Below are 26,970 nucleotides of genomic sequence, written 5' to 3'. Positions count from 1 at the left end.
GGAACTCCTCTGCTATGCAGAAAGGCTGAGAGAATTGGGATTGTTGAGCCTGGAAAAGAGATTTCAGGGTGCCCTAATTGTGGACTTGCAGTACCTGATGGGAGCCCCCAGGAAAGATGGAGAGGGACTATTCACAAAAAGCCTGGAGTGACAGGCCAAGGGGGAATGCCTCAAATCCGACAGACAGCAGGGTTAGATTGGACATTAATTAGAAATTTTACCCTGTGAGGGTGGTGAGGCTCGGGCACAGGCTGCCCAGAGAAGCTGGGAAGTGGCTGGAAGTGCTCAGGGATGGGGCTTGGAGCAACCTGACCTGGGGCAGTGAAAGGTGTCCCTGCACAAGATCAGCTTTCAGGTCCTTTCTAACCCGGACCATTCTGCGGTTCTGCGAGTCAAAGATTCCTCGGCTTTTTTAACAGCCTCTTTTTTTTTTTCTTCTTCTTTTTTTTTTTTTTTTTTTCTCTCTCTCTCTTTTGGAACGCAACACCCATTTCCTACCCATTTCCTGCTGCTCGGCGGCCGGGAGAGCTCCCCGGATCCCCGCTCCCAGCGCATCCTTCCCGGGGACAGCGCCACCTCCCCGGGACAGCGGCTGCCGAGCAGTCCCCGGGGGTGGCCGCGGGGACCCGACGCCACCAGCAGTGGCCGCTGGCCGGGCCGCACGTCATGAGCCAGCGCCGGTGGCCCTGAGCGCTTGGGGACATGTCCCCGCCCGGGGACCTGCGGCTCCGCCGCGTCCTGCTGCTCGGAGAGGGCAACTTCTCCTTCTCCGCGGCGCTGTGCGGGGCCCAGGGCACGCACGTGGTGGCCACTTGCTACGAGAGCGAGGAGGAGGCGGCCGGGAGAGGGGGAGCGGCGCGGAGCATCCGCCGGCTGCGGGACAGCGGTGGGTGAGCGCCGGGGACCGCGGGGACAGCCGGGGGACAGCCGGGGGACAGCCGGGGGACAGCCCGGGGACAGCCCGGGGACAGCCCGGGGACAGCCCGGGGACCACGGGGGCAGCCCAGGGTGGGCACGGAGCTGCTGTGAGCCCTTTGCTGTCGCCCTCCTGGCATCGCTGTCGCCCCGTTGTCGTCCAGAGTGGCATCACTGCCCCGCGGGTCCCCCTCCCGCTGCCGTGTCCCTTGGGAGCCCCTCGCCACTCCCATGCTCGGCTGTTTTCAGAAGTTTCTGCTGCCTGGAAAGAGAGCAAAGAGCACACCAGGACTTCCTGGTGTGTGCCCAATGCTCGAGGCAGCTCTCACCTACTTAAAAATTCCCTGGGGGATTTGCGTTCCCACCTTTCTTTAAAAATTTCCTCCCTGATAACCATCGGAGCGTTGTTTTGCTTTTGCTTTTGCTGTTGCAGGAGCCGAGGTTGTGTTTTCCGTGGACTGCACCAAGCTGAAGGAGCACTTCTTACCGGGAAAACGGGAATTTGATCGTATTTATTTCAACTTCCCTCACTGCGGGAGAAAAGCTGGGGTGGTGAAGAACAGGCAGCTCCTTGCACGCTTTTTCCATAGGTGAGCGAACCAGGAATAATTCTGTGTGAATTATCGGCCGTGGCACAGCTTTCCAGCTGCGTTCCAGGTGTTTTTCCCGGCACTGGGAGATCTGGGGGTGTGCTAACAGGAATTTTCCTCTTGCCTGGTTCCCCTTCCAGCTGCTCAGAAGTGCTGGCACAGGAGGGAGAAGTCCATGTGGCCCTTTGCAATGGCCAGGGAGGGACTCCTGCGGATCAGCCCAGGAGGGAATGGCACAACAGCTGGCAAATCGTGGCTGTGGCGGCAGCAGCTGGGTTTATCCTCAGCAACGTTCATCCTTTCAAAGCAGAGACCATCCATGGATACAAATGCACAGGATACAGGTAACCAGTTAAAACTGAAATTCCCACGTTTGTGCTCTTAAAATGCCCCAGCGCTAGAATATTCTTTTAGTGTCTTGTTGGCTGGAGAGGAACTCCTTTTAAATTTGCTTGAAATTTTCCTTGAAATTTTCCTTAAAATTTTCCTTAAAATAGCTGCAGTTCTTGTTCATCTCTAAGCAGAATAACCAAGATTAAAATGCGAGCTTCCTGCCAAAGCACCCTCTAAAAATAAGACTATCTGAGGATTTTAAAGGTCAAAAGCATCCGTTTCAGAAGGAATATCAATCTCAGCCTAAAGATGGGAGGGCTGGGGGTTGGTGCTGGCAGGGAACTCTGGCCATCATCTGGTCAGAGGCACATTAAATATTTGAAATTATCAGTGACTTCACCCTGTTTTTGTGTATTTTCAGGAGTCAGGATAAATCCTTCTGTGTAGAGGGTGCTTTGAACCACGTTTTCACGCGGGGCACAGCACCCCTGTGTTTCACACCCATGAGCTGCAAGACACAACTGGGGAGCCAAAAAGTTTCTTTTCAAGTGCCACAAGTCCTTGTGGATAAAATTAATAGGTGAGTTTTATAATTCGTTTCTCTTTGGCAGTAGCAGCTCTCCTGCTCTCAGTGGGAATGGGGTCAGATAAATGGATATGGTGACTGGGAAATCCTTTTTTACCAGCAAATTGCAGTTAATTCTTGATTGTAACCTGCAGACAAACACCACTGCCCTGAAAATGTGAAAGGCTTGGCTTGGTCAGGTAATTCCTGGCTTAAGAATGTTTTGGGTAAATTGCTGCGCCCAAATTGTATCCACAGGAAGGAAATCACAGATGGTGTCTGTAATTGGCACTTTTATTTTTCACAGGGGTTTCCTCGAAGTGAATTCGAGTCATCCAGTAAGGACAATAAAGGAGAAGCTCAGTGCAGGGCTCAGCCAAGCTTTTCCACTGCAGAACATCAGCTCCTGCCTTCCTCTGCTCCACCAAGGTCACCCCGATGGTGTTTGCCACTCCAACATCTTCTGGATCACTCTGAGCCCAGAGGAGGCTCCAAGCACTGAGAAAACGTCTCAGGGACTGGAAAACACAGATTTGTTTTCCCATTTTGGCCAGGACACAGATAAGAATGTACAAGAAGGATGCTCAATTCCAAAGCAGTTTTACCTTAGGCCTTCCCTCCTGCCTCATGCTCAGGCAATAATAAAAAAAGGAGCTTTTTCTCCAGGGACACTTCAGGTTCTTTCCGGGCCAGTTTTCAGGAAATGTCGGATCACTCCCCACTCCATGCCTGTTTTCCATGAGATGCTCGTTGTGCTTGCAGTTGGCAGGGGCACAGAGAGCAGCTGTATCCAGATGTTGGTGGATAACATTAAAACCACCGTGAATTCTCTTCACCGGGGCATTTCTGGCATCAAACCCAACATCAGCCTGCAGGAAGCGACAAGCTTTGGAACTGAGCTAAGTGACTTTGCTGCTCTTGAATGGCAGCTTGGTGAAATTCAGCATTTCCTCTGTGTGGGGACAGACCCAGACCCCTCAGGCTCCTGTGTGGGGGTTATCAGGACAGCTGCTGATGAATTAAAGAGCCGTGAGCTGGTTGTTGTCTCGGCCTCGCTGAACCTGGACCTCCTGGCCATGCTGCTGTGTGGGATATCCGACTGGAGAATGCTCTGGACATCGGACAAGCGCTTCCTCAGGCAGTTTCCTGAGGGAGAGCTGAGGCTTTTCAAGAGTTTTTCCCTCTACCCACCTTCCTACGTGCACGATGTCAGCTTCTGGGTTCCTGACGGGGAGGAGTTTGATGAGGTGGCTTTTCACACCCTTGCCAGGAGGGTGTCTGGTGAAATGGTGGTTTCCATCCAGTTGAGGGACGATTTCCAGCAGCCAGGGACAGGACGGAGGAGCCTCTGCTACAGGGTGACTTTCCAGTCCTGTGACAGGGCCTTGGGCTGCCGGGAGGCAGCGGAGATGCAGCTGCACTTTCGGGAGGAAATACAGCAACACCTGGCTGTGACCCTGAGGTAGAACATCTCCCGTGGTTTGCAGGGGCAGCAGCAGCTCCTGTGCCAGTTCCTGACCTGGAAAATGTCACCTGCATGTCGCTGGAGCTAAGACTGTGTTACTGCAGTGCCTGTCACAAGAGCGGGGTGGACTTGGAGCACCTTGGAGCGTTTCAGTGTGGGAGTTCTGTTAATGGGGGCTGAGCACTCTCCTGTTCTCTGTGTGTGTAATGAAACCGTGTTTTGTCAAGTGGAGCCTTTCTTTTCTAGGGTCCTGTGAGGGTGGATTCGACCCCTTTACTAATGCAAATTCCTGCTGCTGTCCACCCTGAGCCTCCCCTCCTGGCAGGGACTTGTGCAGAGCCACAAGGGCCCCCTGAGCCTCCTTTGCTCCAGGCTGAGCCCCTTTCCCAGCTCCCTGAGCCATTCTTGGGGCTCCAAACCCTTCCCAGCTCTGTTCCCTTCCCTGGACACGCTCCAGCCCCTCCATGTCCTTCCCGTGCTGTCCTTTCTGCATCTCCTGAGTGCAGGGGGTACCAAATAAAGAACATTAAATGTGTAAATTTGTGGTTGCGTTTCCCGTTCCCTCACTTTCCTGCCCAATACTGGGCGGGGATGGACCCTGTCTCGGACCCGGTGTGCGGGGCAGGAACCGGTGGGTGATGGACCCGGGTGTGTGGGACAGCGCTGTCCCTGTCGCTGTCCGTGTCTGTGTCCCTGTTCCGTGTCCCTGTCCCGTGTCCGTGTCTGTACCCCTGGCCCTGTCCCTGTCCGTGTCGCTGTGGCGCTCCCGAAGGCAGCGCTCTGCCCTCACCCGTGATGGCGGCGGTGGCTTCAGCGGCGCTGCCGCAGCTGCTCGTTCCGGGCGGCGGCGGCCGGGGGGCCCTGGCTGCCCGTACCCGACATGGCCGCCAAGGGGGCCCGGCAGCGCCCGCGGGCGGGCGGCGGGGACGCGGTGGGGCGGCGGCCTGAGGGCAGCGAGGAGCCGCGGAACGAGTGGGTGCCGCCGGGGCCGGAGCGGGGACCGCCGGGGCTACCGGGGCTGTTGGGGCTGTCGGGGCTACCGGGGCTGCCGGGCTTTACCCGGGCGGTCCGTGCGGTGGGGCCGGTGCTGCAGCATCCCCCTGCCCGCTCGCTTTGAGGATGCTGAGGCTGATGGTGTTTCCATGAGAGGCTCAGGCATCCCCCCCGCCCTGACGCCACGCTCAGCCTTTTGCTCGCTGCCACCTTGTGAGCCTTGATCTTCCTTCTGCGTATTTGGATTTGATTTGATTTTATTTTTCCCCCCCAACCCCCACTTTGGATTAGATCGTCCGGGAGCAAAGCAGGGCACGTCTGGGCCCCTGAAGGATCAACAGCTTTCAAGTGTCTCATCTCGGCCAGGTTCTGTGCAGCTCTGCTGAGCAACATCTCGGATTGTGACGAGACCTTTAACTACTGGGAACCGGTGAGTGCCTTCCTGCCCTTGGGACTGGGAATTTGTACTTGGCCTGTGCAAATAGCCATTTATTTAGGATTTTGTGCTCTCTGTTTCAATTTCCAGTCAGCATGTGCAAATTCAGATTTATTTAGAAGCCTGTGCTGATCCTTCTGTTTCAATGAGAAATTTTTTGCTCTGGGATTCAGGGGCAGGGAGTGGAAAACTGTGTGCTGCCTGTTAATTTATTTGGTTTTATTTGTTGTAGACGCACTACCTCATTTATGGGAAGGGGTTTCAGACATGGGAGTACTCTCCAGCCTATGCCATCCGCTCCTATGCTTACCTGTGGCTCCATGCCTTGCCAGCCTGGTTCCATGCCAGGGTTCTGCAAACCAACAAGGTAAATCATGTGTGTGGAAGCTGCTTTTGTGAGGAGGAAATGTCCCTTTAGTGTGCGTGAAACAGCTGCCCTGTTTGGGGTTGAAATTGACTTCATGATTATAAAACACTGGTTTGTTGACAAACATTGACCTCCCTGTAAGGATTTCCAAGGGTTTGTGGGTTTCCCCTGATACTTTACAAGCCCATTTTGTGTCTTGTGCCTCATTCAGACTCTGGCTGTGTCTGCTAGGTTCTCATCTTCTATTTCCTGCGATGCTTCCTGGCCTTCCTGAGCTGCATTTGTGAACTCTACTTCTACAAGTGAGTGTCATAGTCTGTCTGCAGGGGATGCCTGGGAGCAATGTGAGTGACAAACACAGTTACTGCCACAAGAAAAGGGCTTTGAGGCTCGTGTGTAAATGAGAAAATACGTGTTCTTGTGATAACTCAGTGAGATGTTGGTCAGAATGCCACAATTAGGACAAAATTGTACTCCCAGATCTGCCACCCACACCTCTACTCCAGCATTTTGTTGACTCCACTCATTTCCTCACTGCTGGCAGCAAGCAGGGGTGGGAGTGTTGCAGACTGAGGAGAGTCTGGTGCTGTGTTTGCTTATCACAGTGAATTTGACTGGAACACATTGATTGCTGCTGTCTGTAATCTCTCTGCCAATGTTGTTTACATCCACTAAAATCAGTAGCCCTAACATGCAATTTTCTTGTCTAAACTGGATTTTAATTTTTACCTGCTGCCTCTCGATTCCTGATTTTCAAACTACTACCTTGCATGACTTTTTTGTTTGTCAGTACTCTGGCTTGAGGAGATGAACTGTGGCTTTTTTTTGCATGATGGGGTTTGGTGAGGGGTGAGGATGGATGAGTGCAGCCCTGCAGCCACGAGCTCCTGAGAATTGCACAACTGGGAGAAGCCAGGCCCCATCCAGAGTTTGGCACTGGTGTGAGTCAGGGTCTGAAATCCCACAGAGGCAGCAGCTGGGTGTTGGGAACCCCCCTCCTCAGAGCTCTCAAGCTGCTCTGTGGATTTTTTGTGGTTCTGCATGCCTTGGATGCTGCTCATTTGTGCCCTGAGGCTATTTTGTGGGACCTGTTTCTCTGCTGCTTCCCCAGGGCTGTGTGCAAGAAGTTTGGGCTGCACGTGAGCAGGCTGATGTTGGCTTTCCTGGTGCTCAGCACAGGGATGTTCTGTGCTTCTGCAGGTGAGTTGGCTTGGCACTGGCACTAACAGTGAACAAAGACAGGTCCTGAGAGAAGAAAATCACATCTCAGGGGTTCTCTTTTTTCTATTCTTATGACAGAATAAGCATTGATTGAAATTTTGTTCTCTGTGTTACAATTTCCAGGCCTGTTTCTGTTGCCACCTCCTGTTTTTAAATATTGCTGTGCCTTTTGTAACAGGCTCTTGGCCTGCCTTCCTTAGACATCTTTTGTTCTAAGGAGGGAGGCTGATATTTTTGGCAGTTTGCCTCTGTGTGCTGTCCCCTCTGGCTGGTTGTACCTGTTTTCCCAGCCACTGTAAGACTTGTGTGAAACACTTGCTGGATGAAGTGTGGGCAGGCTGTGCTGACCTTTGTTCCCTCTGGCATTGCAGCTTTCCTGCCCAGCAGTTTCTGCATGTACACCACGGTGATTGCCATGACGGGCTGGTACATGGACAGGACCTCGGTGGCAGTGCTGGGGGTGGCTGCTGGAGCCCTGCTGGGCTGGCCCTTCAGCGCAGCTCTGGGGTAAGGAGCACTTCCTTGCCCTTCCTCAGGTGGTTTGTCACCTGGCTGGGGACAATGTCGGGGTGGAAGAGAAAACCAGCAGCCAGCTTAGTCCAGGGTCGTTGCTACAGGCTGCTTGTCTTTTGAACAGCTGAGGTTGGGAAGATTTCCTGGTGTTAATATGGGTAAAACCCGAGCTGGGTGATGAATCTGGAGTAGAAGCAGAGGCCAGTGAAGTGGAGGTTCTTTCTCTTGCTTTGAAGGGGCAGCAGAACCTGCATGGGGTTCTCAGTCTCCAGCTGTCAGCTGCTCTCTCTTTCAGGCTCCCTATTGCCTTTGACTTGTTGATCCTGAAGAAGAGGTGGAAAAGTTTCCTGAACTGGTGTGTGGTGTCCTTGATCCTGTTTTTGGTGAGTGCCTGCAACACCACAAAGAGGGAATGGATGGCAGTAGAAAGGATGAGTTCCTTTAGGAAAATCAGTTGGAGCACTTGAACACAAATCTGCTTTCCTGCAGGTGCCCTTGGTGGTGGTGGACAGCTATTACTATGGGAAGCTGGTGGTGGCACCTCTCAACATCGTTTTGTACAATGTCTTCACCCCCCACGGCCCTGATCTCTACGGTGAGTTTGGGATAAGAAGGCAGGGAGGGAGCCCGAGGTTCTCTGGCTGCCGTGCCCTTGACTGGCAGTGATTTTTCTGCCCCAAAGCAAAAGCAGCCTGCCAGCCCCAAAGGCTGCAGCAGCTGTTTCTGGACACGGGATGGCTCTGTCGAGCTGGCAATGCGCTGCCCGATTCCTCCACGCTGGGAGTTGTGCTGCTTTTGTTCACTTTCCTCTTCTGTGGAACTGCCAGGAGATGTCTCACTGTGCTCAAGTGGTCTGTCTGTGTTTGTCAGCTTGAGTCTTGTTCCTGGCTGCCGTTCCTCGCAGTCAGGCTGCAGAACTTTGGGAAAGTGAGGAATGGTGCAGAATCCATCCTTCTTTCTGTCCTTTCCCTGCACTTCTAGAGCTGAACAGCAGGAAGTTAATTTCTAGCAAGGCTTCAGAAGGGCTGGCAGAGACCACAGGATCCCTGCAGCACCTCTGTGCTGAGGCCAGAGGAGCTGTTCCAGGAGGAATTCAGCAGTGGTGAGGAGCAGCAAGGCTTTCTCTGGCAGCTGGCCTTGCTGGTTGCACTGAGGGGCTGTTTTGGGTGGTGCTGAGTGGTGATTTGTCACTTGTGCTGTGGCACAGCAGGACAGCAGCGGCTCTTGGCCTCTGCAGGAAGGCTCTGAAGTGTGGAGCTGGGAGTTTTCTGTAAGTAAACTCCAGGCTCTGATAGGTTTTGGCAGAGGTCTATGCCTGACCTTTTCCACACTGGTGCATGAGTTGTTTCCAGAAGCCTCCGGGGACCAATCTGTCCTGAAGAGTTTTATTCACAGTGACATTCACACAACATCCTCGGGCTAGTAAAAGAGCCTGCCTGCAATTGCTCTTTAATGCAGCGTGGCCAGGACAACACTGTGTGTTTAGAGAGCTTCAAAACACTGGGGAAAAATAACACTACCAGGGGAGATGAAAGGCTGGCCAATCCCTCTTGGCTTTGGAAGCTGGGATTTCCCAACGTTCACATGATGGGGACAGAGTCACCAACCCAGATCATCTCCAGTGTAAGCACTGCAGTATTTTGGAGACAAAGTTCAATTAATTTTTTTTTCTTCTGTCTTTAGCAATACACTCCCTCTACATAAATATTGTCTGTGCAATTAATATTTCCCTGGAGTGATTAGGTTTCTGCAGCCAAGGGAAAATAGCTTGAAATAGAATAGAAATGAGTGGAGTTTTTTTGGGGGTGTTTTTGTGTACTTATATTCTAAGAAGTCATAATTTGTGACCAAAGTTTTGTCCCACTTTGGGAAGCTTTATTCAGCTTGGGTGGAATGTGCTGGAGCTGTTCATGTGACACCTTTCTCTGTGGAGCCCTGCTTCTTGAGCAGAGTGAGAATAAATGAAATGCAGCGAGCAGACTGTTCATTGTAGCAGCACTGAATCAGAACGAGGGCTGTGACTCATGACCAAATTATTGCAGCTTAGTTACTGCTTGCCAGCTGCAGTTCCTGCACTCAGGCTTCAGCCCAGGGTGGGGCTCCTTGTCTTAAAACCTCTTCTACAACTCCCCTGCTCTGGCCTGAGCTGCCCTCACCGTTCCTGTGGTCAAGGTGCAGCGTGGCTGAATGGGATTCGCTCCCGAGGCCGAGTTCTGGAATTGCTCCCAGGGCCATTCCAGACCTCAGAGTTCAGAGCATTTTCTCACTCAGGGTCTGACAGTGCTTCCAGCTGCTTTTCCCCACGGAACCACCATGCTATGAGCTGCCTGGGTGTTCTTTTCCCACTGCTTTCACCGGTCTGTCTCCCACATCCCACACCTGCCCAGCTCTGGGACATGGATCCTTGCAGGAAGCTCCATCTCCTCTCCTGCTCTGGAAGCACATTCCCATTAACCTGAGCATGGAGAGCTCTCCAGTGTCCCTCCCCTCTTCAAAGATGATGTTCTGGGCCAGGGCTTCTCTCATGCAGTGGGGTCATTCCTTTTTGAGGCTGAGTTCACCTTGAGCCCTGTGGATAACAGGAATAAAATCCCTTTTGCCCTGGAAGGCTTTGAGCCTGAGTGCCTCTGAATGGCTGTGTCACAGTGAGCTAGCCTGCTGCTTTTTGCCTGCTGTGCACTGTTCTCTCCTTTTTTTTCCCCTCTTTCTATATTTTTTTAGCCTCTCTCAGAGTAGAAAATCCCTCATTGGAGAAGGAGAGGAGGCTCCAGTGCTTTTTTTTTATTTTTTATGGGCAATTCAGTCGCACTGCAAAAAAATGTGAGCCAGCAGCCTTTTTTTTTTGTTAAAGCTGTGCTTCAGAGCAGCTGATCTGTTTATTAGCAGAATTATCTGGGCTGCATTTGGATCGTGGAGGAGTTGTGTTTCATCAAGTGTCCTTCACTCCTGAACCCCAAGCTGCCAAATCAGAAACCAGAGAGGTGAATTCAGGGTGAATTCCCTTTGCTTTCCATCACAGCCAGAAAGGTGGCAGGATGGCCTCTGGAATTATCATTTAAAGGTTTAGAACTTATTGATATCATTGCTGTTTGCTTCCAGTGCTAATAACTCAGGGTTTCCTCCAGAAACCCAAGCTGCTTGGCCAAGCAGTGACTCCAGTGCCATGTTTGTGACATTCCCAGTGCAGCTTCTCCCCCCCTTTTTTTTTTTTTTTAGCTAGAGGAGCTGCAGAGGTTTCGGGTTTTCCTTGCTGCTTTTCAGTTGTCTGATTAATTTCAACACGGACCCAATTTAAGTGTCTCTGATTGCAGGAAATTGCTGTGGCATGTGACACATGTCACAACAGTGCAGTGATTAAAGCCCCCGCGTGTCATTTACTGGCTGATTGAGCTAATCACACTGAGAGAGTGGGAAATGTGTGGAGAGGAACTGGCACTCCTTATTGTTAAGGGCTTTAAGCATCCTGAATTAGGAGTCTAAATAAATGACAGTTGGACTGGAGTTTCTTTCAGTTTACATCCTCCAGAGCTTGCAGCCAGTTCCCAAGTGTGGAGGCAGAGCTGCCTCGCTCCTCTGTGTAAGAACAGGCTGAATTTGGGACATTTAAGGGTTGGATTTTTACTTAAATAATTATTTAAGATGTTTATTTAAATAGTGCTGAGTCTAAGGAGGGACCAAAAGCAGAATTTAGTGGCAGAGCCTTTTGTTGGGGTGAAGTGGGATTACAAACCCCTTTCCTTCTTAATCCTTTTTGGCACATTTTCCGTTCCTGCCAGCCCAGAGTGAACATCCTCACTCCAGAGTTATATGACATTTGTGTGGTTTTGTGTTACTCCTCTGCAGTTAGAAAGAAAGAATGAATTTGGGGTCAAGTTTCCCAGTTTGACGAGTTTCCACCCCTGCTTCCTTGCTGTCCTTCTGAATGTAAGGGTGAGCTCTGTGTCACAGGATTCTGGGAGTGCTCTGGGATTCGTGAGCAGCAGATGAAATACTGACTGGTTTTCACCCCCAGTGAAAAAATAAGGAGGAAAATCATTTCTGAGCAGGAGGACAATGAAGTTTCTTGGGCTGGTGTGAGTGTGAGAATCTCTGGTGGGCTGTGTCAGGCAAAGAAGGACCAAAGCTGCTGTTCCATCCATTCATGATTGTGTTTCAAACCTCTTTTTTCCGTTTTTGTTCCCTCATCCTTTAGGTACAGAGCCCTGGTACTTCTATTTCATCAATGGCTTTCTGAATTTCAACGTGGTTTTTGTGCTGGCCCTGCTGGTGCTGCCTCTGACCTGTCTGATGGAGTGTTTGCTGCAGAAATTCCGTGGTGAGCGCAGGGCAGAGTGGGCCTGGAAGTGAAACTGGGAGCAGTGAAAGCCTTTGGAGCACCAGGAAAGTTCCTGGAGCTCATGAGAGTTCAGGATTGTTCCTTGCCTCTACCCCAAGTGGAAAAATGTGTTTAAAAAAGCAAGCCTGACATGGTGTGGGGTTCCTAAGCTTCATTCTGATATTTAATGCGTCAGGAATGGCCCAGTCACTAATCCTAAATGGGGAAGAAGCTGTTCCCATCTTGTCTAGAGCTGGGAATGGGTAAAAACCTTTTGGGATTGAAGCTGGACTGTTCTGATCACTGTGGATTTTTCAGCTGCCAGGACTGCCAGGCTCCCCCTGCTCTGGGAAGTGTCCCCGTGGGTGTGGATATACTGAGAGTTAAAAAAAAAAGGAGGAACCAGAATATTCCCTACTTCCCACTGTGCTTTTTCTTGAATAAAATGACATCAGTTTGAGCACATGACACTTGAGACTCCAGAGGGGAAGTGTAAATTCTCCTCTGCTGTTCTCCTAAGGAAAATTCACCAAGGGTCAACAGCAGCCTCCAGATTCATCAGTCCAGTCAGTGCTTTGCTTTCTCTGTTTTTTTGGGGTTTTTTTTACTGAATACAACAATTTGTAACACAATCCTCGATGAAAATGTATGTTAAGGGCTGTTTGCTTATATCTGTTCCTTGGCTGTGAGTGACAAACACTCAGAAAGCAGCAAAAGCTCTGTAGGAGCTCCTGTAAATGCAAAATTTCCTGCTGTTCACTTGGTGTTCTTGTAGTTAACAGCAGGATTGGCTCTGCCAAGAGCTTTGTTCTTATTGTCTGTGAAATGCCGTTGGCTTAATTGCTTAACTCTGCTGTTGGGAGTAGCAAGGGGGTAGGAAAGGGACTGAAAATTGTCAGGCAGCATAGAACCCTCCTCAGTGTGACTGAAATCCAGGGTAATTGTTGTTATTTTTGAATCAGTTATTTCCTCTGTTCAGCAGAAGGCGCCTGAGAGACCTCTCCTGGTGTTATTTTTGTAATGAGGTGATGAAGGTTGGGCAAACCTCAGGCTCTAAACAACCATTTGGGAGGGGAAGGGGAGATCCTGAGGAGGCTCTTTCTGATCTCTGTGTGTAGATTGCCCAGCAGGAAACCCAGCACTCCTGTCAGGCCTGGATGGGTTTTGTGTCTTCTTGGATCCAGTAACACTTATTTCCAGATTTTGGGCTGTTGGAATGGTCAGTATTGTAGGAATCTGCAAAAATCCTCTGTGGAAAACGCCCTGCTGGTTGTTTGGGTGTGTTACCTGGGTTTTAGCAGCAGGGATGCTCAGAACAGGGCGTGTTTGGGTCTCCAGAGTGGGCTTTGGGTGTGAGGAAGGATTGTGCAAGAGAAGGAATTCTTGCATTGCTCCTTTGCTGAGGTTTTGTTTCTTCCAGTTCAGAATCTGGGCCGTCCCTACTGGCTGACCCTGGCTCCCATGTACATCTGGATCCTGATTTTCTTCAGCCAGCCCCACAAGGAAGAGAGATTTCTCTTCCCCATCTATCCCCTCATCTGTCTCTCTGGTGCTGTGGCTCTCTCTGCTCTTCAGGTAAATTCTAGTTTTTAATAAATAGCTGAGAATATTTCTCAGCCATTATTTCAGGACAACTTTGGGTTGTTCTCCAATCCTAAGTGGGAATTCCTGCAGTTGTGGTGCTGCAGTGCCAACAGCACACAAAATCCAGGGGATTCCATGAGGGTTCAGTAACCTGCTGGTGGAATTGTGCCTCCTTGGCTGCTCAGCTTTAAGGGCAGGAATGTGAGTGTGCAGGAAGTGCATTTTGATGTGTTTTATCAGGAATCCCTCACTGGGTTGAGAAAAGGCAAAGGGATCTCGTTTAAATGTTGGGAATGAACATTTGGAAGAGCCAAAAACTGGATATTTAGTAAACATCACTTGAACCACTTCACAGAGCAAAGCACTAATACAGACTGATATAAACCTTCCCAAAGCTCAGAATTATTCATCTCCTGCTGTTAAAAAGGCTCAGGAATGCAGCCAGAAGTCCAATTCCAGCTGTTTGGCCTCATCCTGCTGTTCCTCCTCTGTCCTGCCCTGCTGGAATTCCTGCCCACCTCAGTCCCTCATCCTTCCCATGCTCAGATGCAGGATCCAGCTCTGGAATGTCACCACTTTTATGGCTCTGAATGAGAATTCCTCTGTGCTCTCAGAGCAATGTTAATTGGTTCTTACTTTAAATATGGCTTTAGGAAAGTTTTGTGTACATTTCTTGCGTATTTTTACCACTGTTTGATGACATTTTGCTCAGTATGGAGCATCCAGCTGGGAATCTGGAACTGCCTGCCCAGCAGCAGGACAAGCTTGTCACTCTCCCCTCTCTAAACCACGTGGATTTGGCTGTTATGAGAAAAATGCAAGCAGGACAAGAGAAACAGAAACCAGCTGAGGGCAGGGAGTGAATTACCACTCCTGCAGGACAGCGGGGAAGGCCCAAGCCAGGGACTGGATGTGTTTCCTCCTGGCTCTTCCCAGAAAGGCTTTTTAATTGGAAAAAAAAAACAAAACCAAAACCCTAAAGCGCTCTTTTTTATCAATTTTTCTTTTGTCAGTTTTTCTTCTCTCAGTTTTTCTTTAACCAGTTTCAGAGTGACCTGTGTTTAAAGCTGGATGCAGAGTGTGCTCTGTTCTTTTATCCACTTCAAAGCTGTGGTTTGTGCAGGCAGGGTAAACAACCAGAGGTCACTCTGGAAATCTGGGTCATGGAGCTTGTGTTAGGCAGGAATTCAGGAAAATCAGGTGAGTCTGTGCAGGGAACTTCTGCAGAGCAGTCTGGAAGGGACACTTGCCCCTGGTTCACCTGGGAACAACCAAGCTGAAAACTCCTTGAAATACCACAAATTATCACTTAAATATGACTAAACCCTATGAGTTTCGGTGCATTTTTATGGCTCTAAATTAAAAAAAAAAGCCCAAAGATCTGGTGGGGGATGCGCTGTTGTTAGGCTTTTATGAAAAAATGAGAATTTTGCTGAAGAGATCAGAGTTGAAGTAACTTCATATTGTCTCTTTTTTTTTTTTAATCTCTTCCCTGAGAAATGTTACCACTTCATCTTCCAGCGCTACCGCCTGGAACACTACACAGTGTCCTCCAACTGGCTGGCCCTGGGGACTGTCTTCCTCTTTGGCCTTTTGTCACTCTCACGCTCTGTTGCCTTATTCAAAGGTTGGTATTTCAGATTTGCCCTCTGCTCTCCTGGCTCTTGGGCTCAGGGCCTGCAAAAAGTTGTGCTGCTTTGCCTGTAGAAATCAGGAACCTCGAGAAGTTTGGGTGTTGTTGCTGCAGGGGAAGGGATAAGTTCATTAATTAATTATTAGTTAATACATTTGTCCATACATGTGTGTGAATGGATCACCAGAATTGCATCACTTCAAAATCCTCTTCGCTGATCTAAAATCTGACTGGTGTTAAAGCAGATGCTTCAGTTTTGAAATGGATAATCCCACTTGGAAAAGCATTTTCCTGTGTAAAACATGAACTGGGTGCACGAGATGGATTGGACATTCCTGGAATCAGAGCCTTCCCACCTCATCATCCCATCCCCATCGTTTTTGTTGAGGTTTTAGTGTCCATTGACAGCCAGGACAGGGGAATGTGAATAAAATTATTAGGAAGAGGAGAAACTTTGAATCAGCCAGTCCTTAGCACAGACCAGTTCATTTATTCAGTGAGTTACCAGTTAAAAAATTATGCATGAAGCCGTTTTTGCAGGCTTTAATGAAATACCCCTCTTACTTTAATTATGATTTCCACAGGTTACCACGGGCCCCTGGACCTGTACCCGGAATTCCACAGGATTGCCACTGACCCCAGCATCCACACAGTGCCAGAGGGGAGGCCAGTCCATGTCTGTGTGGGGAAGGAGTGGCACAGGTTCCCCAGCAGCTTCCTGCTGCCAGACAAGTGAGTGCTTCCATGGAAAAGCTGGATAACGAGGGGCACAATAATGCACGTGGGGAATAATGCTCTGTGTTGTCACCAGCAGAGTGTTAAAATATCCAAATAAAGGATTTGGGAGGTTTTTGGTTGGCCACAAGTTCCTGGCAATGTGTGGTGTGCCTGTGCCCACCCTGGGATCGATGTCCTTGGTTCTGGTTTTGGTGCTGTGCACACAGAATGTTCTCCCTGTTCCCTGCAGCTGGCAGCTCCAGTTTATCCTGTCAGAATTCCGGGGCCAGCTGCCCAAACCCTTTGCCAAGGGGCCCATGGCCACCAGGATCATTCCCACAGACATGAACGACCAGAACAAGGAGGAGCCGTCTCGATACGTAAGGATTTATTACTGGTTCCTTTCCCTTAATTTAAATAATTTATAAATAACTTATAACAATAATTAATTTAAATAATTTAAATTAATGCAATGCCTCTGAGTGGATCTCCCCATTTCTGTTTCCTGGGGAGTTCCAAACCAAAAATGGTCCCTCTGCAGCACTTGGAAATCTCCCCAGTCTCATGAGTGGCTTCTGTTTGCCTTTCATCTGCCAGCTTGAAGACATAATGATAATAAAAGAAGCAGCAGAAGTAAGAACTCCTAATTATTGCAGTTTGGGGTTTAGTGTAGTGTGTTCATGTGGTCACAGGAATGAGTAATTTGAAGTCCCCCACAGAAAATATTTGTCACTGAGCAGGAACTGAATTTATTTCTTTTTAAATATAAAACTATTCATCATATTTTCAACTGAGGAGGAGGAACTTAATTTGGAAGTTAATTGCATTAATGGGAATCTGCTAAGATAATGTATATTGGTATTACTGATTTATTTCCTGGTTGAACTGAACAAAACCAGTGCACAAATAGGAATGTTTTAAAACTATTGCTAGCTAGCATGTTTAAAAATTACTAACAGGTTAAACCTTGGCAGTCTTCTGGGTTAAAACTCCTATTTTGAGACTTATTATGCAGTTACTGGAAATGGGAAGGAGGCGTGTTCCCACCTGAGAGGAGCTGTCTGCTGCAGTGCATTTAATTTATGAAATCTTTAACTGGGGCTTATTTTTAGCACAGACAGCTGGCTGCTACACAGCCTGTGACTAACAGAGCAAAACACACTTTTGTTTCATGCTTGTTCCTTAATGTCACCCTACAACTTTGTTATTTCTCCTGCAAGCTCAAGGGCTTAGGACTTCAGAAATTAAACAGGGGGTTAAAACTCCAACTTTTGACCTGCTAATTGCACCAAGAGATCAAGATCTTTCCCCAGATTTAGTGAGTACAAACACACCCAGATTTAAAAAAAACAACAAACAAACAGAAGGATAATTATCAAGAACTGGACAGGGACTATGAGAGGGAATAAATCTAAATTTAAAGGGGAGAAAACCAGTGGTTCAGGAGGATTATCTGAGCCATGGATAAAACAACTCATGGCGTAGATCTCAGTGTTTCAGGTGTGTCTATTACTGCTCTGCTTGGAGATGGAAGAGGGAAGCTCCGTGTTCCTGTTGCTATGAGACACTGGGGAAGGAGTGATTTGATCTTGTTTTGCAATCTCTCTTTCCTTAATCACATTGAGCAGCACTTACCTTGCACTTGCCCGGCTGGGGAGGTGCATTTGGCTCTGAAAGTGCTAAGAAAGAGATAAGGAATATTATTTCTTACCAAGATAGATCCAAGCAGGACCAGCAGATGAGGCCTGGAAGCTGTTAACAGCAGCTGCCTTCAGGGGAAGGGCTTTTTGAGCACTTTCTCTTCACTTCTCGCACCGTGCAGACCCCATGGCAGCAGCAGATGTGCCCTTAGCTGCAGCCCTGTGCTGTTCCCACTCCTGTCAGTCAGGATGGGATCAATTTAGCTCTCCTCCACTTGGCAGAGCAGTGGCATCAAATAAAGAAAGAGTGGGAGGAGGAAAAGGAAAGGGGAGCAGAAGAGGAGAGGATGTAATTTAGAAATCCCTCACAAGACTCATTCCTTTCTTTCATTTCAAGGCCTGTGCATCCAAGTCTTGTGTAAATCCCCAGATCAATGCAGAGGTGCCATGTTGGCCCTCAGAGCAGGAGAATTATTATCCCTGGCTTCACTAACTTGTGAGAATACAGGGGAAACATGGCTTGCACCTGGAATTTGAAGTCCCAGCCCTTTTAGGGCAGCATTTAGGATGAGACAAGTGAGATCCTTGAGGCAGCAAATTGTCTTTCTCTGAATGATTCTACATCACATCCAGACAAACTTGGTTAGTGGTTTGGGAGTCCTTCTGCTAATGAGCCAGAACCTCTCCCAGGGCCTGGAATGTTCCTCTCACACAGAGCAAGAAGCGGATTCAGCATCCTCAGCAGCGTTTCCTGTGGTGTAATTTCATTTGCCACTCAGTTGTGATGCCACGGAGCCATCTGCTATCCACCTCATTAAATTGTTTGCAGCCCTAAATTGTTACATTAAACCCCAAAGGTGCTTCAGAAAAGGGATCTCGAGCACATGGCCAAGGAAGTTGGCAGTAAAATTCTGTGGGAGAGTAACTGAAATCCCTCAAGGAAGAGTTTGAGGGAGTAAGATGGGATAAGAATTCCTAGCAGGAAGGAGGAGGTTTCACAATGTGCTGTCCTGGGTTCCCCCACAAAGGTTGTGCTTGAAAACACTCAGATCACATTACCTGTGTCCTGCATGAAGCATTCACCTCCTCCTAGAGGGGAACAACACCCTCTTTGCACTGCTGTGGAGGGACACAACCAAAACCACGGGGAGTAAACCCCAGCAATGTCTCTTCCTGCAGATTGACATCTCCAAGTGCCACTACCTGGTGGACTTGGACACAGCAACGGAGAGCCCGAGGGAGCCCAGGTACTCCTCCAACAGAGAAGAGTGGCTGACCATTGCCTACAAGCCATTCCTTGATGTTTCCAGGTAGGATTTGCACTTTGCAGAGGGAGGGATGGGGCTGGCTGTGATTTCTGTTTGCAGAAGTGGACAGGGAGGAGAGATCCGTGGGCCAATGCCAGCTTGAAATCCAGCAAAGTGGAGCCTTTGTCAAACTCCTGCTTGCAAAATTTATGACCCAAGTTGCTTTACAGGGTGAAACTCTGTGAGGAGTATTTTTATAAAGAAATAAACAAATTCTTTATAAAGCTCCCTGCTGAAGCAATGGTTTCTGGGGTTGTTTTCCAAAGCAATGAGGTGGATGTCACCTCCTCCCAGGAGACTTCACTCTTTTTTTTTTGTCCCAGCCAAATTCAAGACAGGTATAAATCATCAGAGGGGATGAGCTCTGAAGAATTCTGTGAAAGCTAGCAGAGAGAGGAGGCAGTCAGCAGGGCCAGGCCTTTATTAGGCACCAGAAAATCCATGGAAGACATTCCTTCTGGAATCTTCTGCAGTGGTTGTGCTGCCCACTGAGCACCTTGCTGGCCAGGAATCTCTGTGGGAAGCAGAGATTGGGATTTGCTCTGTCAGGGAGTGGGATTGGGGCTGTCAAACCGGGAATGTTGTTCCCAACATTGCTGCAAATCCAGGAACCCTCAGCTGCACAGGGGATCTGGTTTAGTCCTTCAGAGCTCTGGTCATGAAGGCATCACCCCAGGACAGAGGGTGGAAAAACCTCTGTGAAAAGCTAACCCAGAGCCCTCCTGTTTTCCAATTGCTTCCTGGGCCCTGCAGGGAGCAGGGCTGGGAAGAGCAGGGGGAAGGAGTGATAAGGTTTGAGCAGCTCCCAGGACAGCTCTGGTGTTCCCAGCTTCCTTGGAAAGATCTTCCCTGAACTGCATTTCCAAAACCTGCTGCTACATTTGGGCAGGGGGAAGGAGGTGGCCAATGAGTTTTACTAATGAGGCATCACAGGCACTCTGTGTGCAGAGGGTTTGCCCTTAAATGTGCATTTCTGCCACATTTGTGGGCTCTCAGAGCTGCTTTATCTTTGGAGCTGAGTGGAGGTTTCAGGTTTGCAGCTCAGTGGTGGCAGAGCAAGGGGTGAAAAAACAACCCCAAACCCATCGAGCACCTCCCCAGCTCTTGTTGTGTGAAAATAAATGAAATAAATGGAATAAATGACCCCAGCAGCTCAGTTCAGTCCTGCTGCACTGGAGGCTTCTGGGGCTCGCTGCAAGTCTCCCATTGACGTCAGCAAGTGCAAATGTAAATCTCAGCTGGCTCTGATAAATGGTGCTGCTAATTGAATTAGAGAGCACTCCAAGCCACCAGCTAATTATGCTCCTCAGGAAGCTGCTTTGCCAAGGTCCATTTAATTCTATATTGGCTGAGCGCTCCGCTTTCTGGCACAGAAAAGGGGAAATATATCACAGCTCCCCTCTGAGGAGCACATATTTTTCAGCTCTTTAGGGCTGAGCTGTCTGCTTGCTCCAAACACTTGGGTTTTCCATCAAAAAATAATAAAATTCTCAGTGCAAAATTAATGATTGGGTCACCTTGTTGGAGCATAGCATTACCCTGGTTTGATGAGAGGCTGTCTTGTTCCCTTCAATGGGGTTTTCCTCGAGTTGTTTTCCATATTTTTGTTTGTAAAGTAGCTGAATTACTCCTGAAATGTGTGTGTTGGTAGAGAATTTAACTCCCAGAGGAAGTGCAAACGTCAAAGGGTTTTCAGAGAGCTTTGATGATGATCTTTGTGTGGCTGGGAGGCTCTGGGACCTGTCCAGGTGGGACTGGGACCTGTCCAGGTGGCTCTGGGACCTGTCCAGGTGGCTCTGGGACCTGCCCAAGTGGCTCTGGGACCTGCCCAGGTGGCTCTGGGACCTGCCCAAGTGGCTCTGGGACCTGCCCCTGTGGCAGAGCTCAGCTTCCTCCTGCCATTCCCTGCTCTTCTCCCTTCTCCTGCCTCTCTCTGAGCTCTGCTGTCACCAAACTCGGGGTACCAAATGCAGTTTGGGAGGGATCTCTCAGCACTGCAGGTATCCCAAGTGCTGCCATTCCGTATTAGTCTGGGAATTTGGGAAGTGAGGGTTGGAACATCTTCAACAGCTTCCTCTGGCACTACTGGAACAGTTTTTGAGTTGTTTTCCCTGAAATCCAGGCAGAAACAGCCTTAGCTCCATGGATCATGTGGTTCCAGCTCTGGAAAGTGGGAGCTGCTCTGTCCTGCAGCAGTGGCTCCTTCAGAACCCAAAAAAGCCTGGAGAAACAGCCCCCTGCTCTCCCAGCTTGGAGCGAGCGTGGCCTCGCTCCCGCTGCTGGGAGCCGAGTGCTGATTAAGGCTCCGCACACTCCGTCTCTGGGGGACAAATTTAGCAGCAAATGCAAATAGAACATTAAATATATTCCTTGTCATCTGTCACCCAGCCCCTTCCATGTGCCATCTGCTGTCTGAGGTGGCTGAGCTGACAGAGGGGTGACAGGAGGTGAAGGCTCCCTCTCTCTCTCTCTGAGCTGGGAGGGAGCAGGAGCTGCCTGATCCCAGCTGAGCCCGGGCTGTGCAGGAGCCTTGGGAGCCTCTGGGGAGATGCAGCTCCCACTGGCAGTTCCTGCCTTTGTTTTCCAGCTACGTTTCTGAAAGATCTCCAGTGCAGGCAAACAAAACACAATTGGTCTTTCTGCTGAAAAAAAAAATAAATCAATTTGCTTGAATTGGATATCCAGAGCTGGGAGCTGAAGTGACCAGCGTGTGCCATCCCTGACCACTCAGCAGCCCCAATCTGAGTGGTGCTGCTGCTTTTCCAAGCTTTCTGGGACTGGGGTTACACTTGTGGCTGGCAAGGCTGGATATTTTCCCATTCAGTTGGCTTTAAAGACATGAAGCAAAACTCTTTCAATGAGTTGCTCAAATCTTTGAAGCTTCACAAAGCTCAGAGCTGCTGCTGGAGGATGTTTTATTTGTCCACTTCACACTGAAGCCTGGACTGTACTATCAGTGAGAGAATTCCTTCATTCAGAGAGCTCAGCTCCAGCAATTAGCAACCCAATCAAAGGTGCTAATTTCACCCAGACATCATTAAGCCCTCGGTGCTCCACTGGTCCAGTTTCTGCAAGGCTGTGAGATGCCAGCTCCCAGCACTGGCAGGACACGGGGTGAGTGTGAGTTTTAGGGCTGCCCAGCCTGGTGTAATTCAATATTTCCACTGCAGATTGGCTCCAGAGCCAAACTTCAAAATGCCAGTGCCCGTCAAAGCTGCTTTTTGTGTCTCAGAGGGGCGTGGGGGGAAAGGCAGCCGGAAAGATGGGATGGAAAAAAGGAGATTCCAGGAGGGAAACGCAGCCTTTCACCTTCCCAGTGCCCTGGAGGCCAGGGCTGTGTGACCCCCAAGATCCCCTGCTTGCTGGGACTGAGCAATTAAAGTTTCTTTCAATAATCACAATTTCAATAATTCCCTGCCCTCTCTCCCCCTCAGTCCTGCTGGGAAGGGCTGGGAAAGGCTGGCACCGAACAGAACTGGGCACTCAATTCAATCATCTCACTCAAGGGAGATTTGCTTTTCCTTTCTGCTTTTCCAGGTCCTCGCGGCTGCTGCGGGCGTTCTACATCCCCCTGCTCTCGGAGCAGCACACGCGCTACGCCAACTACACCATCCTGAAATCCCGCAGGAGGCAGGCCAGGAAAAAAATGGGAGGCTAGGAACACACCTGGGCCGGCAAAAAAACTCCACCCAAAGCATCTGCTGGCGCTCTTGGACAGCTGCCTGAGCCACGTTCAGCTCCCTGTGTGAAGGATGGTGCTGGGAGGATTCCCTGAGGAGCTCTGGCAGCCTCTGCTCCTCTGCCTCGAGCCATTGGAAAATCCAGCAGCCAGCTATGGATGCTGTGTTATCCCTGCTGTTCCCTGTGCTCTTCTCTCTGATGCCAGAGGAGAGAAAAATGGAAAATAAAACGGGGGGTGGCACCGCAAAGGTTCTGCTCCAGGCTGGGGAAATCCAGCTCAAATTCTCAGTGTGTCTTCCCCACCCACCCCTCCACTGTCCTCACCTTTTCAAGCTCTGCTGTCTTTCACCCAGGGAATTTTTTTTTCAGGTAACAAAGCTTAGGAATTTTCTTTTTCCAAGGGGAAAAGGAGGAAAATCACCTGGCTGACAATGAACTGGAACGCACTGAGTCTCAAGGAATGAAACATCTTGCAGAGGAACAGCCAAAGCTGCTCTGTCCAGGAGACATTTCCAGGGATAAACCTGTGCTTTTGGGAAGAAAAAACCAAACTGAGACAATTATGTGTTTAATGGGATCAGAGTGTTTGTGTTGTCTGTGAAGCCAAGTGTTTGTTTGCTATTTATAATGATTTTTTTCAAGAGCCTTGGAATTCTGGACTTCAGCATCTTAAAAATTCTGGAATCATCCAGAGAGGAGAAGGATGAATCCATTTTTCTTTTTGCAGTTCTGTTTCCCAGAATAGCCAGGATGTGTTACGTGGGTCCAACATGCCTCAGAGCAGCGCTGTGCTTGTGCTATCTCCATTTTTAAATGTGCAGCATCACCAGCTGGATGGAGGGAGCTGTTCTCACTCACATCCCTGGAGTTCTGTGGGGATATGGGGTGGAGGGGAAGTTCTGCACCTGCTCCATGGTGTGACTGTGCCTGGGTTGGTCTGAGCAGGGGGATCAGGGAGCAGATTTGGATGTTTGGGATCCAGGAAAGCTCTGGGGGTCCAGCTGGTGGGTGCAGGTCTCAGCAGGGTGGGAAGGCTGTGATCCAACCTGACCCTGCTGGGACAGAGCAGGAGGAGCTGGATGAGCAGCAGGGCTGGGCTGAGCCATAGGACCAACCTCAGAAACACAGGAGGAGTTTCTGAATCCCAGCATTGAATTAAGGAGGTTTTTAATGCTTGTGCTACGGCCCTGCTGGAGCCTGGATGGTCACACCATGGAGAATCCCATTGCTCCCCACTCCCTGGAGCAGCAGGTGGAAGCTGAGGCTCTAAATTCAGATTTAGGGTGGTGTCTGAGTCGTGCCATCCTTAGGGAAATGCAAGCCTCACCTTCCCAAGCGTCAGCTGAGCTCTGAGGTTTTCAAGGCACGGGAGGGGAGGGCAGAGCTGACAGCAGGGTTCTGTGTCTGTGTTCATCTCCCCCTCCCTCCCTCCCTGCAGCCAGCTCTGCCCTCGGTAAAGCTCACACAGGGCTCTGGTGCTGCTAAATCCAAACCAAAACTCTTGCCCTGCTTGCTGCCTCTTCCCTGGATCAAATAAAGCACCAGGTGCAGCTGGAGCAGCGCCTGCAGCACCTCTGTGAGTGTCCCCTGTCCCAGCCCTGGCCTCGTGTGTGTGTGAGCACAGTGCAGTAAACACCCATTGGAAACCACTCTGGCTGCTCCACCTTTCTTCACACTTGGGTTCCTGTTCTGGAGCGCTGCTTGGGAGCTGATGACTTGGCAATAATTAGGAGTTATGGATGTTTTCCAGAGGGATCCAGCAGGTGTTTGTTCCTGGGAATAAACACAGGTGCAGCGCTGTCCCTCAGTGTCCTGCAGCTCCATGGATTCTGCCGGGGAGGTGAATGCCTGGGGGAGTGTTAAACATGACACATGACACATGAAACCGGCTGCAAACAGCTTTTCACACCGGGGTTGGATCTTCTCTGTGTCCCACCCGGCTCCCGTGGTGTCCCACAGTGGCGTTGGTGTAACCTTGTCCAGCCTGGAGCGAGTACAGAGGAATTCTGTGTTGAAACGAGCTGGTTGGAAAGGCTCTGGGTGAGCAGCAGGGTGGGGAGCTGCTCCCTGAAATTATCCAGCCTCAGAACAGCCTGTCCAGGTGCTGCCCAGCCCTGTTCTCTCCCTTGCACAAAGACCAGGCTGTTTGGACCTTTCCTGTTTTTCATCCTCCCCTCGGCGCTGCCCGGGGAGGCTCCAACACTTTGAGTCAGCAAGAAGCAGCTCCAGGGCCTCTGGATGTGGGGTTGGTGGTGGATTCACACTGCCAGCTCGGGTTTGAGACCTGCCCCGTGGTCAAGGCATGGCAGAGTTGTGGTTTCACCTCGGTTTTGGGCGCAGGTGGCGTTTCCACATCCCTGGATGCAGCAGGTGCAGCCCTTCCCTGCCTCACAGAGAGTCCCAGAGGCTCAGGAGTGCAATTCCCAGGCTCTGGGGCTCCTTCCCTTCACAGCTTCCTGGGAATCTGCTCTTGGGACAGGAGCTTTCCAGCAGCTCTGTGCAGTTCTGGCTGAATCACACCATAACCGAGCCCAAACCCTATTATTAGACTCTGGAAACTGCTGCCTTAGAGACAGGTTTGCTTATAAATACCCATGATTTTCTCTCTGGCTCTCCAAAGCTGGCAAGGAGAAAGGATTTCTGCTTGGCCAGAACCTGCCTGTCCTGCTGTTGGAGCTTCTCCCCACCTGAGCTCGTCCTTCCAGCCCCCCAGATCCCAAAGTGGGGGTGAGACACCCACCCCAGTGTCAGCAGGGTGGCAAATCCCAGCTGTTCTTGTGATCCTCCAGCTCTCCTCTCCCTGCCCAGCCTCCTCTGCAGGCTCTGCTCGGTGGTGGCTGCGCTTTTTAGCCCCTTCCTTTTCAGCCTGGCAGGGACTCTGCCGGGTTTAACCCCACTCGTGGCTGGGAAGAGCTCCAGCTCTTCCTCGGGCTCCCGGGAGAGGGCACCGTGCTCCGGAGAGCCGGGAAGAGCCGGGGATCGAGGGGTGAAAGTCCCGGGAATCGGGGCTTTGGCTGCGGGTGGAACTTGGGGTTTTGGGATGGAAGCTGCAGGCTCCTCTGTGCTGCCCTGACGGAGGAGATGCTGACCTTGGTCCCTCTTGCTGCCACAATGACCTGTCCCTGCTGCTGTGACAGCTCTGGGGGGTCAGTCTGAGGTGTTCCAGGGGGTTTTGCAGCATCCCCTCCATGGCTGGAGAGGGGGAGCCTCCCTCCCTTTATGTCCCTGGGGGAGTCTCCAGCCCGCGATGGACAATCCCTGCCTAATTGGGATTATTGTGGAGCTCATCTTCTCCAGAGAGCTGACACTTATTGACAGACAATCCATTCTGTACAGAAAACCCGTGATTAACTGCTTCCTCTCGTTTGGGCTCCAGAATTTGCTAAGAAACATTTTCAACCCTTGGCAGTCCAGAAGAAAAAGTTGTGGGAGCTGCTGGGAAGTCCAGGGCTGTGCTTGTCCATCCCAGCAATGACAGGCCTGGAGAGGGGAATCATTGAGAGGGATTAGGTGCAATCCTCACTCACTTTTTTTGGACCCTTTTTTTGGTGAGAGAGGGAACAGTAATTTATGAGAGAAATGGGAGGTCTGACTTCTCCATTTTGTGAAAGTCAGGAGAACAAGGCAGAAGAAACCACAGGACCTTTTTATTTCCCTTTTTTACATCATAAAAAACTCGCTGGGATTTTGGCTGCAGTGTGATTATTCCACGGTTTTCAGGCAGGGAGGTATTTAAAATGTTTAAACAAAAGGGAAAGAGGAGATTTCAGGGAGCTCACCAACAGTGTCGGAGCTGCCTCTGAAATGTCACCTGGGCTCTGACGTGCCTCTGGTGCATGAATGATTTACAGGAACAGCAGCTCGCAGCTGGGGCTGTCAGATGATCCAGAGCTGTGTTCCAGCCCCCAAAATCTGCTTTTCCCCTCAGCTGCCTGGCAGTCCCCACACAGAGCCCTTCACCACACCAGGACAAGGCTGGCCATGGGGAGTTTGGGCATTTTTTGCAGCTCTGTGTGACCAGGGAACGGCTGGAGCTGTGCCAGGGGAGGTTTAAGTTGGATATCGGGACAATGTTCTGCCCCCAGAGGGTGCTGGTCACAGGGAATGGTCACATTCCCGAGGCTCCAGAGCTCCAGGAGCATTTGGACAAGGCTTTCAGGGTGGGATTTTGGGGTGTCTGTGCAGGGCCAGGGGCTGCACTCCACAATCCCTTCCATCCAGGATATTCTGTGGATTATTTTCGCTGGTGAGTTCACAGATGCGTTTCTGTGGACTCTGCACCTCCCAGAGGGGTGATGAAAACTGTTGATGTGTTTCTGTGCTCTCTTCTTCACGCCCTAAATAGCTCTGGCCAGTTCTGCCCCAGCTGACTGAAGTGCTGATGGTGCTTGGGCAGCAAATTCTGCCAAGGGAAACTGGTGCAGGCAAAAGCTGAGTCCTGCAGCCTCTTGAGAGGAGTCCTTGATAAAAGAGGGCAGGGAGGGTCCAGCATCTCCCCGGGAGGAGCTGGGCTTGGTTTCCTGCTCTGCTGGAGCACTCCGTGTTCCTGGTGCACCGTTCTGGCTGTGGAGAACCCATTTCCCTGCCATGGGAATTCCCTGGATGTTCTCAGCAGCCCCTGGGGTTCTTCTGCCCGTGAACAGAGCCATTGTGCCGGTCAATCATCCAGTACCACCTTCCAGAAATATTTGCTGA

General features: G+C 50.3%; 1 protein-coding gene across 3 annotated transcripts; it reads left to right on the top strand.

Annotated features, from left to right (window-relative positions):
* The first annotated feature begins 500 nt into the window (after positions 1-500).
* On the top strand, positions 501-23,924 carry LOC111939291 (ALG9 alpha-1,2-mannosyltransferase). Of its 3 annotated transcripts, XM_086861248.1 has the most exons (18): positions 501-886; positions 1,349-1,505; positions 1,646-1,849; positions 2,260-2,418; positions 5,153-5,291; positions 5,530-5,664; positions 5,896-5,966; positions 6,776-6,864; positions 7,257-7,392; positions 7,694-7,781; positions 7,888-7,993; positions 11,591-11,713; positions 13,134-13,288; positions 14,795-14,924; positions 15,515-15,662; positions 15,898-16,027; positions 18,467-18,597; positions 22,132-23,924. In XM_086861248.1, the coding sequence occupies exons 1-18, from the start codon at positions 703-705 to the stop codon at positions 22,250-22,252; spliced, it is 2,406 nt and encodes an 801-aa protein (XP_086717374.1). In that variant the 5' UTR covers positions 501-702; the 3' UTR covers positions 22,253-23,924. The 3 variants fall into 3 exon arrangements, with proteins under 3 accessions (XP_086717374.1, XP_023797199.2, XP_086717373.1); XM_086861247.1 differs by lacking the exons at positions 501-886; positions 1,349-1,505; positions 1,646-1,849; positions 2,260-2,418 and adding an exon at positions 4,725-4,840; XM_023941431.2 differs by lacking the exons at positions 5,153-5,291; positions 5,530-5,664; positions 5,896-5,966; ... (9 more) ...; positions 18,467-18,597; positions 22,132-23,924 and adding an exon at positions 2,711-4,407.
* Positions 23,925-26,970: the final 3,046 nt, after the last annotated feature.

The sequence above is a fragment of the Cyanistes caeruleus genome, chromosome 23 (assembly GCF_971803275.1).
Source record: "Cyanistes caeruleus chromosome 23, bCyaCae1.hap1.1, whole genome shotgun sequence".
Lineage (NCBI taxonomy): Eukaryota > Metazoa > Chordata > Aves > Passeriformes > Paridae > Cyanistes > Cyanistes caeruleus.
This window is presented reverse-complemented; position numbering and strand designations above follow the sequence as displayed.